This window comes from Hyposmocoma kahamanoa, unplaced genomic scaffold (genome assembly GCF_003589595.1).
Source record: "Hyposmocoma kahamanoa isolate Upper Pololo Valley unplaced genomic scaffold, ASM358959v1 80, whole genome shotgun sequence".
Classification (NCBI taxonomy): Eukaryota; Metazoa; Arthropoda; class Insecta; order Lepidoptera; family Cosmopterigidae; genus Hyposmocoma; species Hyposmocoma kahamanoa.
This window is the reverse complement of record NW_020654051.1, coordinates 1,887,341-1,901,499: the sequence shown is the minus strand read 5'-3', so window position 1 is coordinate 1,901,499 and position 14,159 is coordinate 1,887,341. Positions and strand designations below refer to the sequence as shown.

Below are 14,159 nucleotides of genomic sequence, written 5' to 3'. Positions count from 1 at the left end.
AAGGCGGCCGCCAGAATATAAGCAAAGTAACTAAAAATCCTGCAAATAACCGAATAACCGAAAGGATGGAGTGCAAATGAGGAGGCTTAAGTACAATCAGCAGTGGGTAACTAAAAGCTGAAGAAGAACATATACTATACAGTAGTCAAATTTCCAGCAACGAAAAATTAATGATTTGATAAGGTTTGCATAGTATTTTTTTTAATAAAAAATTTAACCAATTTATCGAACAACAAATAATACAATAGGGTAGAATAAACGTTTATTTACTACATCAGTTAATAACGCATAAATTTGTTAAGCAAATAACCTTCGCCGCTGTGGACAGATCAGTGTCAAGTTTAAATGGTCGGTGCGAGACTTTATTGAATCATAAATCTGAGGTGGAATACATAGCTGCTTTCGAAAAGCGGATGCACGTACTTTTGTTGCAATATAGGATGAAATAAAAAGTTCGCTGGTCGCACCAGAGATAAATAAAATATATTCTATTGAAAAAAAAATCTAATTTGTGATAAAAAAATATTAATAATTACGTTGGAGTTCCATAGGTCATTGAAAGATTTTTTCCTGAAATTTTCTTTTAAAATTATTTGTTATATTTATATAAGCTAACCTGCAGAAATATGGTTTGACCTTCATATAACACAAAACAGGATCTTGTCAATTGAGCGCGATACGTGACTGGTTGAGACAGGATCTATCACTAGGTGGTGCTTCACCGGCCCCTACAATCTTATCGGAGTCGTTCATTGCGAGGTCGTTTGAACATACATAATTGTATATGTTCCACCAGAGTATATACTGGTTTTGTACGCACTGGCGTAACCACGGGTCACATGCCACCTGAATGTGCAGTGAATCTGTTAGACATCCCGTCGCCAGTTATGTCAAGATCAGTCACCGAGAATATATTGAACCATGATGCATACAATAAAGTCTTGGATGTAATTTTAGTTTCATACCCAAAATTCGTGACCAAACTAATGTTTGTGTGGATACAAATACACGTGTAATAAAGAAAGTTACATCAAGTCTGCAACATAAATAAGTTTTGTTTTTCACCTTGCATCATAAGCACACTGCCCCCGAACAAAGGCTCGATATCTTCAGGGAAGAACTGCCTGTGGTCCATGAAGTGATCGAAATCCTTCACCGTCAGGTTCTTAATCAGCTCTGGGTCGCGCACCATGATTATCGGTGTGGTTGCCTCGATGTAGCCGACATATCTGAAACGGGGCATTGCTTAGTTGATCCGTATACTCTCTATGGTGTTAAAAGAAATCCGATTTGTGCAAGCAGCAAATCATGCATTTTTTTTAAATTTATACAAACAGGAAAATAGTTGTACTTCGGCACAACCTACCTAATGGAAGTGATTACCACCGGCAATAATACAAAAACTACGAAATTATATTTAGAAAAATTACATATTTATGCCATTAGGCTGGTACCAAACGTAACAAAATATAAAGGGTACATTAGTTTTATTTTATATAATTATTTTTCTGAAGGCCCGTCCACCCTTCGCCATATTGGCAATGCACTTACTTACATCCCCTCAGAGTGAATAAAGGTTCATTAGACATGTTCGAGAGTACCAGGGTGAACCCAATTAGAGGGCGAAGTGACGGGCATGACCGAACATAGTCGGATAGAGAGAGAGAGATTTTTTAATTTGTCAGGTTGAGAATGCTGTATGATCTTAAGAGTCCCGTACTTATGAATTTGCTAGATCTTCCTACCCTGGAAAATGTTTAAAATAGGCAAACAAAGAGAAAAACAATGACAATGATCTGCAACAAGCTTATAGAACAACTCGTAAGGTGCGCTAGTTTCGTTTCGTGGCTTAGTTTGCATAGCGTCTGCACAATTTGTTAGAAGAAGCTGGTTCGAATCCATATGAATCGAAATCATTTATTCTTAGTGTTCATCTTTCTATTATTAATTATAACAAAGTAGTGGAGTTTCAGATAAATAAATAATCCAATATTAGTTTTCCTGTATCTCATATGGTTTCGGATTTTCACATACTGTCCCAGTTAAAAAGACACACTGTATAGTTATTGGAATGAACGTACTTCAAAGTGATTTTAATTAGGTAAGTATTTGGCTGTAAAAAACGGAGGAGATTTTCAATTCGATTGTATTTTTTGAATGTCTGTTACGTGATAATTCCGGCTAAAAATTTGTGACCCGATTTTGATGATTGGTTTTTTTTTGGAAAGAGAGAAATAAAGATAATTCCACGAACATTTGAGGTCGGTTTTTTTAGCACCCTGTACTGAGATTATCTGCTTTTACTGCTTCTAACTTGTTGTGACTTGTATTCATTTGTTATCACCTGTTGTACGCACAGTATAAGTTTATCATAATTGACGATAAACGCACTTAAATGCCGCATCATGTAACATTTGGACTATTCATCTCTAATACCACGATCATTATAAGTCCCGCTGTCGGGCACAGCAGCTTGATTTTGATTGCCTCTCCCGATCGAAAACTGCGTCTTTTCCGAGATGAGGCGATTAATATCGATTCACAACTGGCCGATCGGAAACTTTTGACATTTCTAATCGGAACAATAGTTAATTTAATTCACAAATTAGAAAGATAATAGTAGGAATCAGGTTCAGCTACTCGCTCGGAAACACATCTGATTTGGAGCCTACCCGATCGGTTCGATTCCAGTTTGAATCAAAATCAGCATGCAGGTTTCCTCTAATGGCTGGTCCAATGCGGGTTGGGATTTTCACACGTTTCCCAAAGTTGTTTGACGAAGGTTCTCGTCGACTAGCAAGTTTCATCGCGATGTGTTTTTGCTGTTAGCGAGATATTCCTACTATACATTCATAAATGTACTGAACTCAAATATTAAAGTCATAAATATATGGCGCTTAATTGGTAGTTGAACCATTGACCTCTTCCATTCTAATATTGTACTCAGTTAAAACTAATTGACCTCAAGGGCGGGTGCCTCGGAAGGATAACATTTGTTTTCCAAAAGATTCAAGAGTTTTCTATTAACGCTCATCATCATACATAACTCGACTTCGACCCACTGCTAAGTATAGACCTCCTTTAGTTTGCGCCATTCACCATGATCCCGCGCTAGCCTCACGTAACTATAGTCTGCAACGTCGTCTACCCATCTCGCTGTAGGACGTCTCATGTCTTTTTTTATTATGCTAAATGACGGGATGAACAAGTCGTGTGCGTGATTGTAAGCGACACGCCTGTCCATAGCAGTTTCAGTGCCACTTAGTGTACAGTGAGCTTTAAATCGCAAAAAGCTGAGGGGCACTGCCACTGCGCCCGTCACCCTCAGATATAAAAGTTAACAAGTCCCATGTGACTGTTATTCTCTTTCTGAAAGAGTTCGTCGGGGGAAACAATAGGACCACTTTACCTATTTCTGGCGCTAAGTAGTAATGTAAGCATTATATGTTTTAACTAAGTCCAAACTCATGGTACCACGTTTTCGTTTAACTAACGTAAACGATTCTTTTATGGGGAACTGTATACGTTTTTACAATAAGATTCCGGAGAATATATTAAGATTATCATTTCCTAAGTTTGAAACTTACTTTAAAAGTTATAATTATTAATACAAAGATCGAACACTCAGAAAAAACACTCAGAAAAAATTCCTTCGATCCGGTCGGATACGAACCGACGTCTTCTTGCATACCGTGCCAGACGCTATACCAACTAAGCCACGGAACGAACCAACGGACCTCACGAATTTCTCTATGTGCTTGCGTCTTGTCTTTGTACTTGGTCTTTCAACGACTTTTTAGTCGTAGCGCCATCTATGAGAAATCTATTACAGATTTATCACCCAGTTAGTACCTTTACAGCTACCTGTCCTGGCGAGAGATATCGCTATTCACTGTGTTAATTAAATTTTTATTGAATTGATATTCAAATTCGTGAAAAAATTCGTGAGGTCCGTTGGTTCGCTCCGTGGCTTAGTTGGTATAGCGTCTGGCATGGTATGCAAGAAGACGTCGGTTCAGATCCGACCGGATCGAAGGAATTTTTTCTGATTGTTTTTTTCTAAGTGTTCGATCTTTGTATTAATAATTATAACAAACTAGTGGAGTAATTTCACAAAAAATAATTGAATATCAATTCAATAAAAATTTAATTACTTTAAAAGTGTTTTTATTGAAAAGTCATATCACAAAATTGTAAACTGCGTGTTAGATAAAGATGTATTGAAAGACAACGTGAGTCTAGATTCCACACAAATATGATTCAAAATGTATTCTATAGCACTTAAATTTATTTGAAAAGAGCAATCCCTAGAGTTTCTTGCTTGTTCTTCTCAGGGAGGTCAGCGTAGTGAACGAGCGGTAGCTTAAAAAAAATGACATTTTCACGTGTAACAATTTTATCTATGGAATAAATAATTATTTAACTTTGACTTTGACTTTGAAGAGTAACGGTGCTGGTAAAATTACGGGCACGAGGAATTTGCCAACTTACGTCTCAGGATGATGGGCCTACTGGCAGTGCCCTTCAGATCTTTGTAATTTAAAGCTCGAATGGCACTGCTACTGTTATGGACAAGTGCGTTTCGTATCACCATTTTGTATTATAAAAAAACCAAAACGCAGAAATGCTCACATTACTGTTTGGTAGCAATAATTCCCTGGACAATCTCTGGAGTCCTACTGCCACTGTCATGGTCACCATTCGGTTACCGCTTACCTCCATAATAATGTCACGAAACAGATGGAGTAAAGAACATGTCAAGAATGAAATCTAATAATAATGTCCTAGCTATTTTAGCTTCGTTATCCGATCTCCTCGATCCGGTCGGTGAAGAAAAGCCCATGGAGAACCTGTGACTTCTCCAACCTGCATTGAGCCAGCAGAGCGGACCATGGCCTAAATCATCTCTTTACGGGAGACCCGTACCGAACAGTGAGCCGTATAATCGGTTAAAGATGATGATGAAGTACAGACTCGTATCTTTCTACATTAGTTTTCATTATAGTGATCCTCCCTACCGACCCTTAGGGTATACGACAAGGGTACTATAGCATGTGTGCGCATAGGAACTGTACAAGTTCAGGTTCTGACTCCAGATCAGCCAGTGTACAGGGTTGTCACAGACCTCTATCACTTGACTTGATGAGTTTCAATTGTTTTAATACCGCTTTCGTTATTTCCACGTGTATCGGTCTTTTCAGGCGATCGCCTATTTCAGGTAATGTTTCAAATCAAATATACTCACTTCTCATCCGGGAAAGCTCTATAAACGGCATCCATGTCTTCGAACATGTGTTTCTTCGTTATTGTACTGTTGTAGGCATTGCCGAATAAAGGCCAACAGGGCACGAATTTCACGTCGTTGTTTCTAAACCTGTCCTTTGCTAATTTGTGTAAATAAACAAAATAAACGACGAGGAATGTTATTAGGAATACTAACAATTCCGCAATCATTGTGAAAAATTAAAAAAAAACAATTCTACACTTTGAAAAAGAGACACTTGTATGTGAAACTAGCGCAAAACAAATTTTATTTTAAAAAGAACAGTGAAAAAATATCACTGACATCCGTGTTTCTTTCGTAATATGTCGAAACAGACTGGCGAAATATAAAATGTGTTTCAAATGTTAATGCTTGTAATAACGTCATAGTCATGAACAAAGCGATTAATTTACAATAATTATTGCGGTTATAATTAATAATCTGTTAATCTGGGCTAGCCAAACGTTATCAAATATGGAAATACGGAATATAATGAAATAATTGTAATGGTTATGCAATATTCTTACACATTCAAAAGAAATGTAGTTTATTTGCAGATTACAGTTCTTCTATTCAGCCAATTGATAGATCGGAAAGAAGTTTCTAGTAAAATTATATTGGTGCGCTATTTGTATCAAATGTATTTCTATTCATGGGTAATGAAAAATCAATATATTTTGCAAGATTTTGTCACAATTGCTATTTGAAAATGTTATGAACGAATATCATTTGACCTAACTATATATTTCAAAATGTACAGAAACATATCAAAGAGAACTTTAAAACTAGATGCGTAAGGTAGGATCAAACTGCTTAATTAAAGTGGATTTCGATTATGACATTGCAGCAATATATTAAAAATGATTGCCTGCTGTCAAAGACCTTCATACAATCTAAATATAAACGTAGATTAGTAACCAAGGGCAAATTTGTGTTGTTGTATGACGATTTCCCTTTGTTACATTGCAAGCGTTATCAAATCTCTGGTTTATATTTATATAGCGTTACTAGGCGGATTGTTGATTGCTTACCAAGTCGCAGCGGTCTTGAATATTTGACGTAATTTTAACTTTAGTTATCTTTTTTCTTTTCAAAATTTGAAATTGTATTTTATTAGTACATGAAATTATTTTTTCACCTCACTAGCTATTCGATTTATAGGAAATGAATAGGAAATGAAACTATTTTTCCGGATTTAAATCGCGTATATTTGTTTTTTCAAACAAACCGACGTTTCGGGCCCTTTACAGGTCCCATGGTCACGGTTGACTCAACCGTGATCATTCACGGTTGACTCAACCGTGACAAACCGACGTTTCGGGTCCTTTACAGGTCACGGTTGACTCAACCGTGACCAATAATCAATTAATCACACAAAATAAAAGTACAAGTTGTTTTGCGTCACGTGCCATGAAACCCTCGCTATGCTCAGGAATCTAGGTTTCAATACAAGCACTCGTGGAAAACAACAACTTTGCAGCCTTACATAACAAATAACTATTTTTGGATCCAAATCGCGAATATTTGTTTTTCAAACAAACTAACGTTTCAGAACCTTATAGGTCCCACGATCTCGGCGGACTAAACTCAGTCAGCCGTGACCATGGGACCTATAAAGGCTAGTTCCCTTGCATATATCTTCCTTACTGATTCGATCTCGCAGTGAAACTCCGAGTATAGCCCTTTTCATTGAGCCTTCTTATAAGGCCCATAGTGAGTGACCACGTCTCAGTGCCGTAAGTCATCATTGGCACACTCCACAATATGGTACCAGAGAACTCTGAAATATTTTGGTCATTTTGATCGCTGACAATCAAACAACCTTGAGAAAGTGATTGTGGTGGATAAGGTAGAGAAGGAAACAAGCTCCGTGGCCAATTAACTTTTTTATTTACGTAAATTATTGAATATTTTCAATAATATGGTGAAAGAACACTACTTGACTTTAGCGTGACTTGAACAACTTAGGGATTTTTATGTTTTTAAATTTTATTTTTATAGGTGTTATGTGTGTGTATTGATTTTATTATTTTTGAATATATGTATATTTGTATTTATTTGTCGTTTTTCTGTATATTGATTAGTAATTCTTCATACACCGCCGTCTTTTTCCTGTGAGTTATATAATTACTTCCATCCAAATGTTATCTGGCAGAAATTGCTTAAAACGATAAGACCGCCCATTGTATTACCCTTTATTTTTAATTTAATTGTATTGTATTTGTTTCTTGTTTTGGTATACAATAATGAATCGTCGCCCATGGACGTCGACAGCGTATGCTTACGACCATTTGAAAGCCTTGTTGACACGTTTTTTTGAAAAACGCCGTGTCACAACGCAAAGGAAAACCATCCCACATCTTGCAGGTTAGACGAAGGAACGAACGTGATGCCTGCGTGGTCTAGCCAAGCATCCATGATGTGGAGATGGGCTCTACAACTTCGCGATGGAGTGATCAAATGACTGCCTTCACTGGCCTCCCTATAGCAACTGCCCTAATAGAAACCGAAAGCAGAACAAAATAGAAAGAAGTCATCCATATCTAGCCTAGCATCCATGATGTGGAGATGGGCTCTACAACTTCGCGATGGAGTGATCAAATGACTGCCTTCACTGGCCTCCCTATAGCGACTGCCCTAAGAGAAGCCGAAAGCAGAACAAAATAGAAAGAAGTCATCCATAAAGTCTCGAACACCTTTCGGGGACACGACATACAATTGACACATTTTTATGTAACAAGAAACGTACATTTGTCAGACAATGTTATAGAAATAGAAATAAATAATAATTCATTAGAAATGAAACTATTTTTACGGATTTCAACCGCGTATATTTGTATTTTTAAAAGAAACCAACGTTTCGGGCCCTTTACAGGCCCCATGGTCACGGTTGACTCAACCGTTCCCATGTCAGTCAACCGTGACCATGGGACATGGTTTGAAGAACTCGATAAATAATAATTCATTCCGTAAAAATCACAACGCAGTACACACACTTCTTATAAATACGACACATAATAAGAACTAAAACATAATATCTAAAACAAATGGAAAGGACAGCATAGCTCATTATAACCAAAGTGAAATAAATAATATGAATAACAAATGAATAATGCGCAGAACAGAGTGCGCTGTGATGTTTCGGAATCCGTCATCTACTCAGCTTATTGTCGTTGCATACTACGACGCAGTTACGTGTAAATAATACATATGACATAGAACATAGCTGACATTTAAATAAATTAAATACAAAGCGCATTATTACGTTATTTAATTTGATGCAATTGTAAACAATAGAGTACCATTTGTTTTATTGAAGATCTTAATGTTTTTACTACCATAAAAGTGATATTGCAATTAATACAGATAACACATCTCTGTCAGTCTTCTGGTAGCTATAAAGGTATCTGACTGAGTAGAAACTATCATAAGCGTCTCTCTTAAACCCAATACAAATATCTATAACAAGGACATAGAGAAATTCGTATTTGTTCGTGACCAAAGATGGAGGAGCGCCAGGGTTTTTAACCCAGGCGCTCCAGGTTTTAATCGGGTTAAAACCCATTATCGTTCAAAATCGTAGATAAAAATTATTTAAGTACTCCTAAATACTTGCAAATTCAGTGATAATATTATTATTAGAAAATGTTATTATTTGCTTATATATTTTGCTTTTCTATTGCATCGTTTCGCTTGAAAATCGCATTGAAATGAATCGATACAAAAAGTGTTCTCATATATGCACTTGAATCGATTTTCATAAAAATCGAATCTGTGCATTCCTATTAGTAAGTGAGAGTCCACAGGTTTGCAAGGTAAAATTGTGTGAAGTTTCCTCTTTTTCGTCTAATAAAATCTTTTTACACTGAAATTTCTAATAAGTATAGAATTATATCAAATTCCATATTATTTGGCGCGTGTAAGGTTTCTGCACGCGATTTCGGGCTGAAAATCCAGGCGGGTTGAATGGGTCTTAACCTCCACCTCTGGTAGTGACTCGATCAGTAAGAGCGATAGCCAAGATAAGGCAACAGACGGACTACAGTCGGATCATCTAAGTCTCTTTTATGTTCACCAGCTAAGCAAGATGTTTAAACCTTTCTTTCCGCTAAGGAAAAGACGAACGTTGACAACCATACAGCCAGATCTTGGGTACTTTTTCTATTGTTGGTTTTGAGTAGGTAAGCATACGCTAAGTCTTCAGTCACTCGTCTTCGGTGGGTCAAAGTCAAAGTCAAAAAATCTTATCTGGTTATCATATCCGAGTGGACTGAATACAGGGTATAGAGTTCCAATTTTGGGTAAAGTTCCTCACACTTCTCGTCGCAGTATCTTTCTCCTTTTTTAATATCTATGCCCATATTTTTGGGCGTAATCATGCCCAAAGAGGTTAAAAAATGCTTCCCAATCTTTTACCAAAATACTCAAAATGATTTGGATTTATACACATAATATATATTATATTTATTGTCGAGTATATAAAACAACAGTCCATCACACTTATTGGTGTGTTTTTAAAAATGTGTAGCATGGCCGCAGCATCGTAAGATGGCTGATGTCGTTAGCGGGCATGACATGGGCCGATAATCCGACCCAGCCACCGATTTTGTGCCACGCAGCCGCTAATATGTGAGATGCGGCATTCTCTATAATCCAATTTTTAATATCTAAAATAAATGCATGCTTGGCCATGATGTAACTTGATGTTGAGCGATGATGATACAGACGACGGTACGTGTTTGTTTGATAAATGACAAATTCACTCTCGCCTTCAGAAGCATTAGTTTTCGAGAAATACAGACGGAAGTAGGAGAACGGTTGATTATCCGAGAGTCCGATAGATCAAATGCCTATGAGAAATTGAATCATTTGGGGATCTTTAGTAGCAAAACGGTGAAGAAAGACATCGTGGTGAAACCTGCAAAAAAAAAAAGGTTCACAACTCATGGAAATCGTGTGAAGTATCATGATTTTTATAAAATGTGAAATGGCTGATTATTATTATTATCAGCTTACACGCATTCACTGTTGGACATAAGCCTATCCATGAGCACGCTAACTCTTTCCAAGGTGGTCGGACGACCTTTCTCAGGTAGTACGTCCATCTTGCCGCAAGGCATTCTAAACTACGTTTGCTCATCTAAACCTTGTTCACAATCTCAACCATATTACACGACAACGACCACATTAAACAACAATATGATCCACAATATTCATTCTCACTTTGAATGACCAAAAGTTTTAGGTTCAGAAAAACACAGGTAGTGTATTCCACTTCCTTGCTGCACGTATTAGGAAGAAGAAAACAAAACGCTTCTTGGAAATGGATATCAACGACATAAAATGACATAAGAATGGATTCTCTCTGAAGTCCCCCAAAGAAGGGGAACTATACTGAAAAGTTCCTGCGTACACGCTCTAAAATATATTTGGGTTCTAAATTAAAATTACTTAATTTGGAAGAACGCTTGACTCCGATATAACTGGCCTGATTGCATATGCCAGACAGTATCATACGTTACAGAGTTGTAATCATGTGTAATTTAGGTATGGTCAAGGAAAACGTAGTGAAACGTTTGTTTTGTGTCATAATAAAATGTTTATATACCCGCTCCCGCGATACTTGCAGCCGTAGACGCATACCACACCTAGAGGTGCCGGTGATAATTTTGTACCGATATATATCGGTAGATATCGAAGTTATAACAGGTAAAAGAACTAATATTAATTGCTATTTTGATAACTACTCTAGCAAACCATAAAGATTTTAATGCCTGAGTCTGTCATTTAAAAAAAATAAACAACTTCAAAAACACGTCACGACAATCGTGTGTGTTATTGTTTGGGCTGGTGATTTCGGTGTTTATTTATTGAAAACATACCGTAAGTAGCGTTTTTCAAGTTTACCCTGAACATAAATGTTTATAAACTATACTTTAAGGAGTAATTTCATGGTAAACGTTAGAATCACTCAAACGGAATATTATCATATTTATCCAAGTACACCAAAAATTTAATTAGTGCTTTTTAAGTGCAGGATTTGCGGTGTATTACTGAATTTTATTTGAGATGTTTTTGTTGGTACTACGGAGGGTATTTATTTAGCAATGCAGAATAATAATTTTTATTTATAAAAACTTGTATTTAAACTAAATGCTTTTCTAATTTGCGAAACCAAATAGCCGCCATTTTGCGGTAGGAGGAGCGCATCGCGTGAGCGGATACGCACATAAAAACAATTACACTGCAAATATTACTAAAATGCATCAACTTTTTGTAACGATGTTGGAGGACTCCTCGTTGGCTTTCAGTGAATAAATGAGAAAGATGCTGACGATGATGCTTCGTCCAAGTTGATGACATATGTAACACGATTTTTGTCTTTGGGTTAACAATATCATTCTCTAACTGGTTGTAAGATAAAAACGAACAATACTTTCCTGTAAAACCTTTGCTTTTGTGGTTAGGACAAGGAAAAGTTTAAATTTGCGCACTATTTAAAGAAATGTACAAATTTTCGCGTTTCTCTTTACAAGACAAAAAGAGGACATTATTTGACACCCGTTTGAACACCATAAAACGTGTTCCTAAAACCATTCGTAAATCTTTGGCCCCGCACGGATTTCTCCCTGAGATGACTAGCAGATTTTTGATCGATGTCGTTCCTCTAGCCCACAAGACATATTTATCTGCTCCAGAAAACAATTTCTGCCAATATATATTTTCTCCTAGATGATCTTTTCCCTATAATATTTTGTCGTTGCGAAATCTGAGTTATTGAATAAACAATCTTGTGCTGAGCCAATATTTTTCGGGAACAATTCTTTATATAGATGGTAATATCTATATAAGCGGTAGATCTTATCGTGTATTGCGTTCCTTTTGAGGATTTCCTAAATGTTTTACGGATTCCAATATTCGCTATAATTTGATCTTGAGGAGTTTGATATTGAAATGCTTTTGCGTTATTGCCATTGAATAGAAGCAGTGAGTTGGGAATATTCTCTCATATGTGTTCTCCAAGGTGACCTGCTAAGCCCCATTTTGGTCTACGCTTACCGATATTAGCACCCGTCGCTTATTAACTCCGAAACTGATCGCAGTGTTGATAGCGGTCAAAAATGTCAAATATCTAACATGAAATTTTCATCGCTATCTACACTTCGATCTTTTATGATCATGCTCAAAGCGACGCCTTTTTAAATATAGTAAACTGGTGTACATTGTATTTAGCCAAGTTATGTTATTACAAAATAGAAGGTTTAATTTAAAAGCTTTCAATGTGGTGAAGATGCTGCCGCCGTTAGTGGAACTAGTGAAAATCAAGATTGTTACACGATAAATAAAACTAAACAAGTTGTAGCTGCAGCTGAGGTTCACAGTTTTATACAGAATGGACATTTGCGATTACAATACCTATGATATTATAATACGCTATGATGGCCGTTTTGACACATTACAATTATAAGGAAAAATGAAACATTTGATGACATTTTGTGAAGTGATGTATTTTATATCCCTTATATATAAGGGACAACGCTAGGTTAAGAAAAAAAAACTTTTACATGCCCTTTAAAAATTAAATTTTTAGTTACTAATTAACAAACAAATTTAAATTTTTACTTGTTTTATAAAATAAACCTTACGCAATAGTGAGATCAAATCTCAATTCATTATAGAAAAAAAAAATTAAATGCGAGTCGCATCTATAAGTTTTTACATTTATAACTAGTATTACAAGGGGTAGCTGATAAAAAGTTTTAGTAAAACGAAAATAAAAATGTTTACTTAGTATATCGTCAATTCGAAACTGCTTTGTTTTGCACTGAGCTTTAACGCAAATTTGCCGGAGGTAGACGTGTGCTGGCCAGCGATCCTATTAAATAGTGGCGATCGTATTAAATTTCATTTTTAAAAGTTTCGAATTCCGAAAAACAAATGCCGAGTTGTGTCGTAAAATGTATAATTTTTTTTTTAAATTATACATCCAGAAATTTTATTGCACGTCACTATTGACAAAAATGTACAGTCGTATACATGAGATACCCGACCTCTAACATGCCCAAACCGATCTTTTGGTTCTGAGAGCCATCTTACGTCTTGAACAAAGAAAAAAATAAAGCCATTTCAACTTTATCGTATATGCAATACAGTGGAGTGTTGCTTGAAGATTATCAACTTATTTTTAAACCCTATATCACGTAACATCCAAGTAAATTGGTCGAGCGGCTTATTGTATGGACTGCTAGTTACAATATATGTGGTTCAATTCCACGAGCACTATTTTGTTTTAAAGTTATATTTTTAACAGCATTGTTTCGCTTTTTAATGTTAACGTTAACAAATCACAATATTTGTTCACTAGAAATTACCTAAGGTGGGTAAGTAGATATTAGTAATATATTATTATTAATAAAACGTAGCGTGGGGATGCATAGATGAACAAATCACGAAATCGCTGAGCAGTATGCATACGATTGCGTCTTCTGTGATTACGCATTGTTCTGCGTTTCGTTCCCATTTATCTATTCAGTTTTAATTACTTTCAAAGTTTTCTTTCTTGTGTTAATAATATGCCGCACTTGATTAAAATTAAAATTTAAAATTATTGTTTTATACGAACAAGACTTACACATTCTTACACCTATTCAGAGATTAAAAACAAAAAAAATACTATACTATTATTATAAAGTCATAGTCAAATTCTAATAATGTTTTATTTTTAATGTCACTCGAACCATGCTTGCCTCAACTTGCAAAGCAATCCATAAACCGCTAGGCCACGACGGCTTTTCTATAGCTGGTTGAAATTTGTATTCTGTATTTAAGTCAGAACTATACGTTAAAGGTCAAATTAGCTTAAAAACTTTCTTACAATGTCATTAACTAACGTGAG

At 36.0% G+C, this 14,159-nt stretch overlaps 1 protein-coding gene across 3 annotated transcripts in view; it reads right to left on the bottom strand.

The window, feature by feature from the left end:
- The window catches only part of LOC113233792 (probable cytochrome P450 9f2), a 21,385-nt gene extending 15,006 nt beyond the window's left edge, over positions 1-6,379 (bottom strand). The window contains exons 1-3 of one of the 3 annotated variants that reach the window (XM_026468994.1): positions 6,295-6,379; positions 5,246-5,384; positions 1,066-1,229 (exon numbers count right to left, since the gene is read on the bottom strand). In XM_026468994.1, coding sequence (XP_026324779.1) covers positions 1,066-1,229; positions 5,246-5,292 — 211 coding nt within the window. In that variant the 5' untranslated portion in view covers positions 5,293-5,384; positions 6,295-6,379. Of the gene's footprint in view, positions 1-1,065; positions 1,230-5,245; positions 5,470-6,294 lie in introns of those variants that run through there. The other 2 variants (XR_003310743.1, XM_026468993.1) reach the window with 2 other exon arrangements.
- Between the last annotated feature and the right edge of the window lie 7,780 nt (positions 6,380-14,159).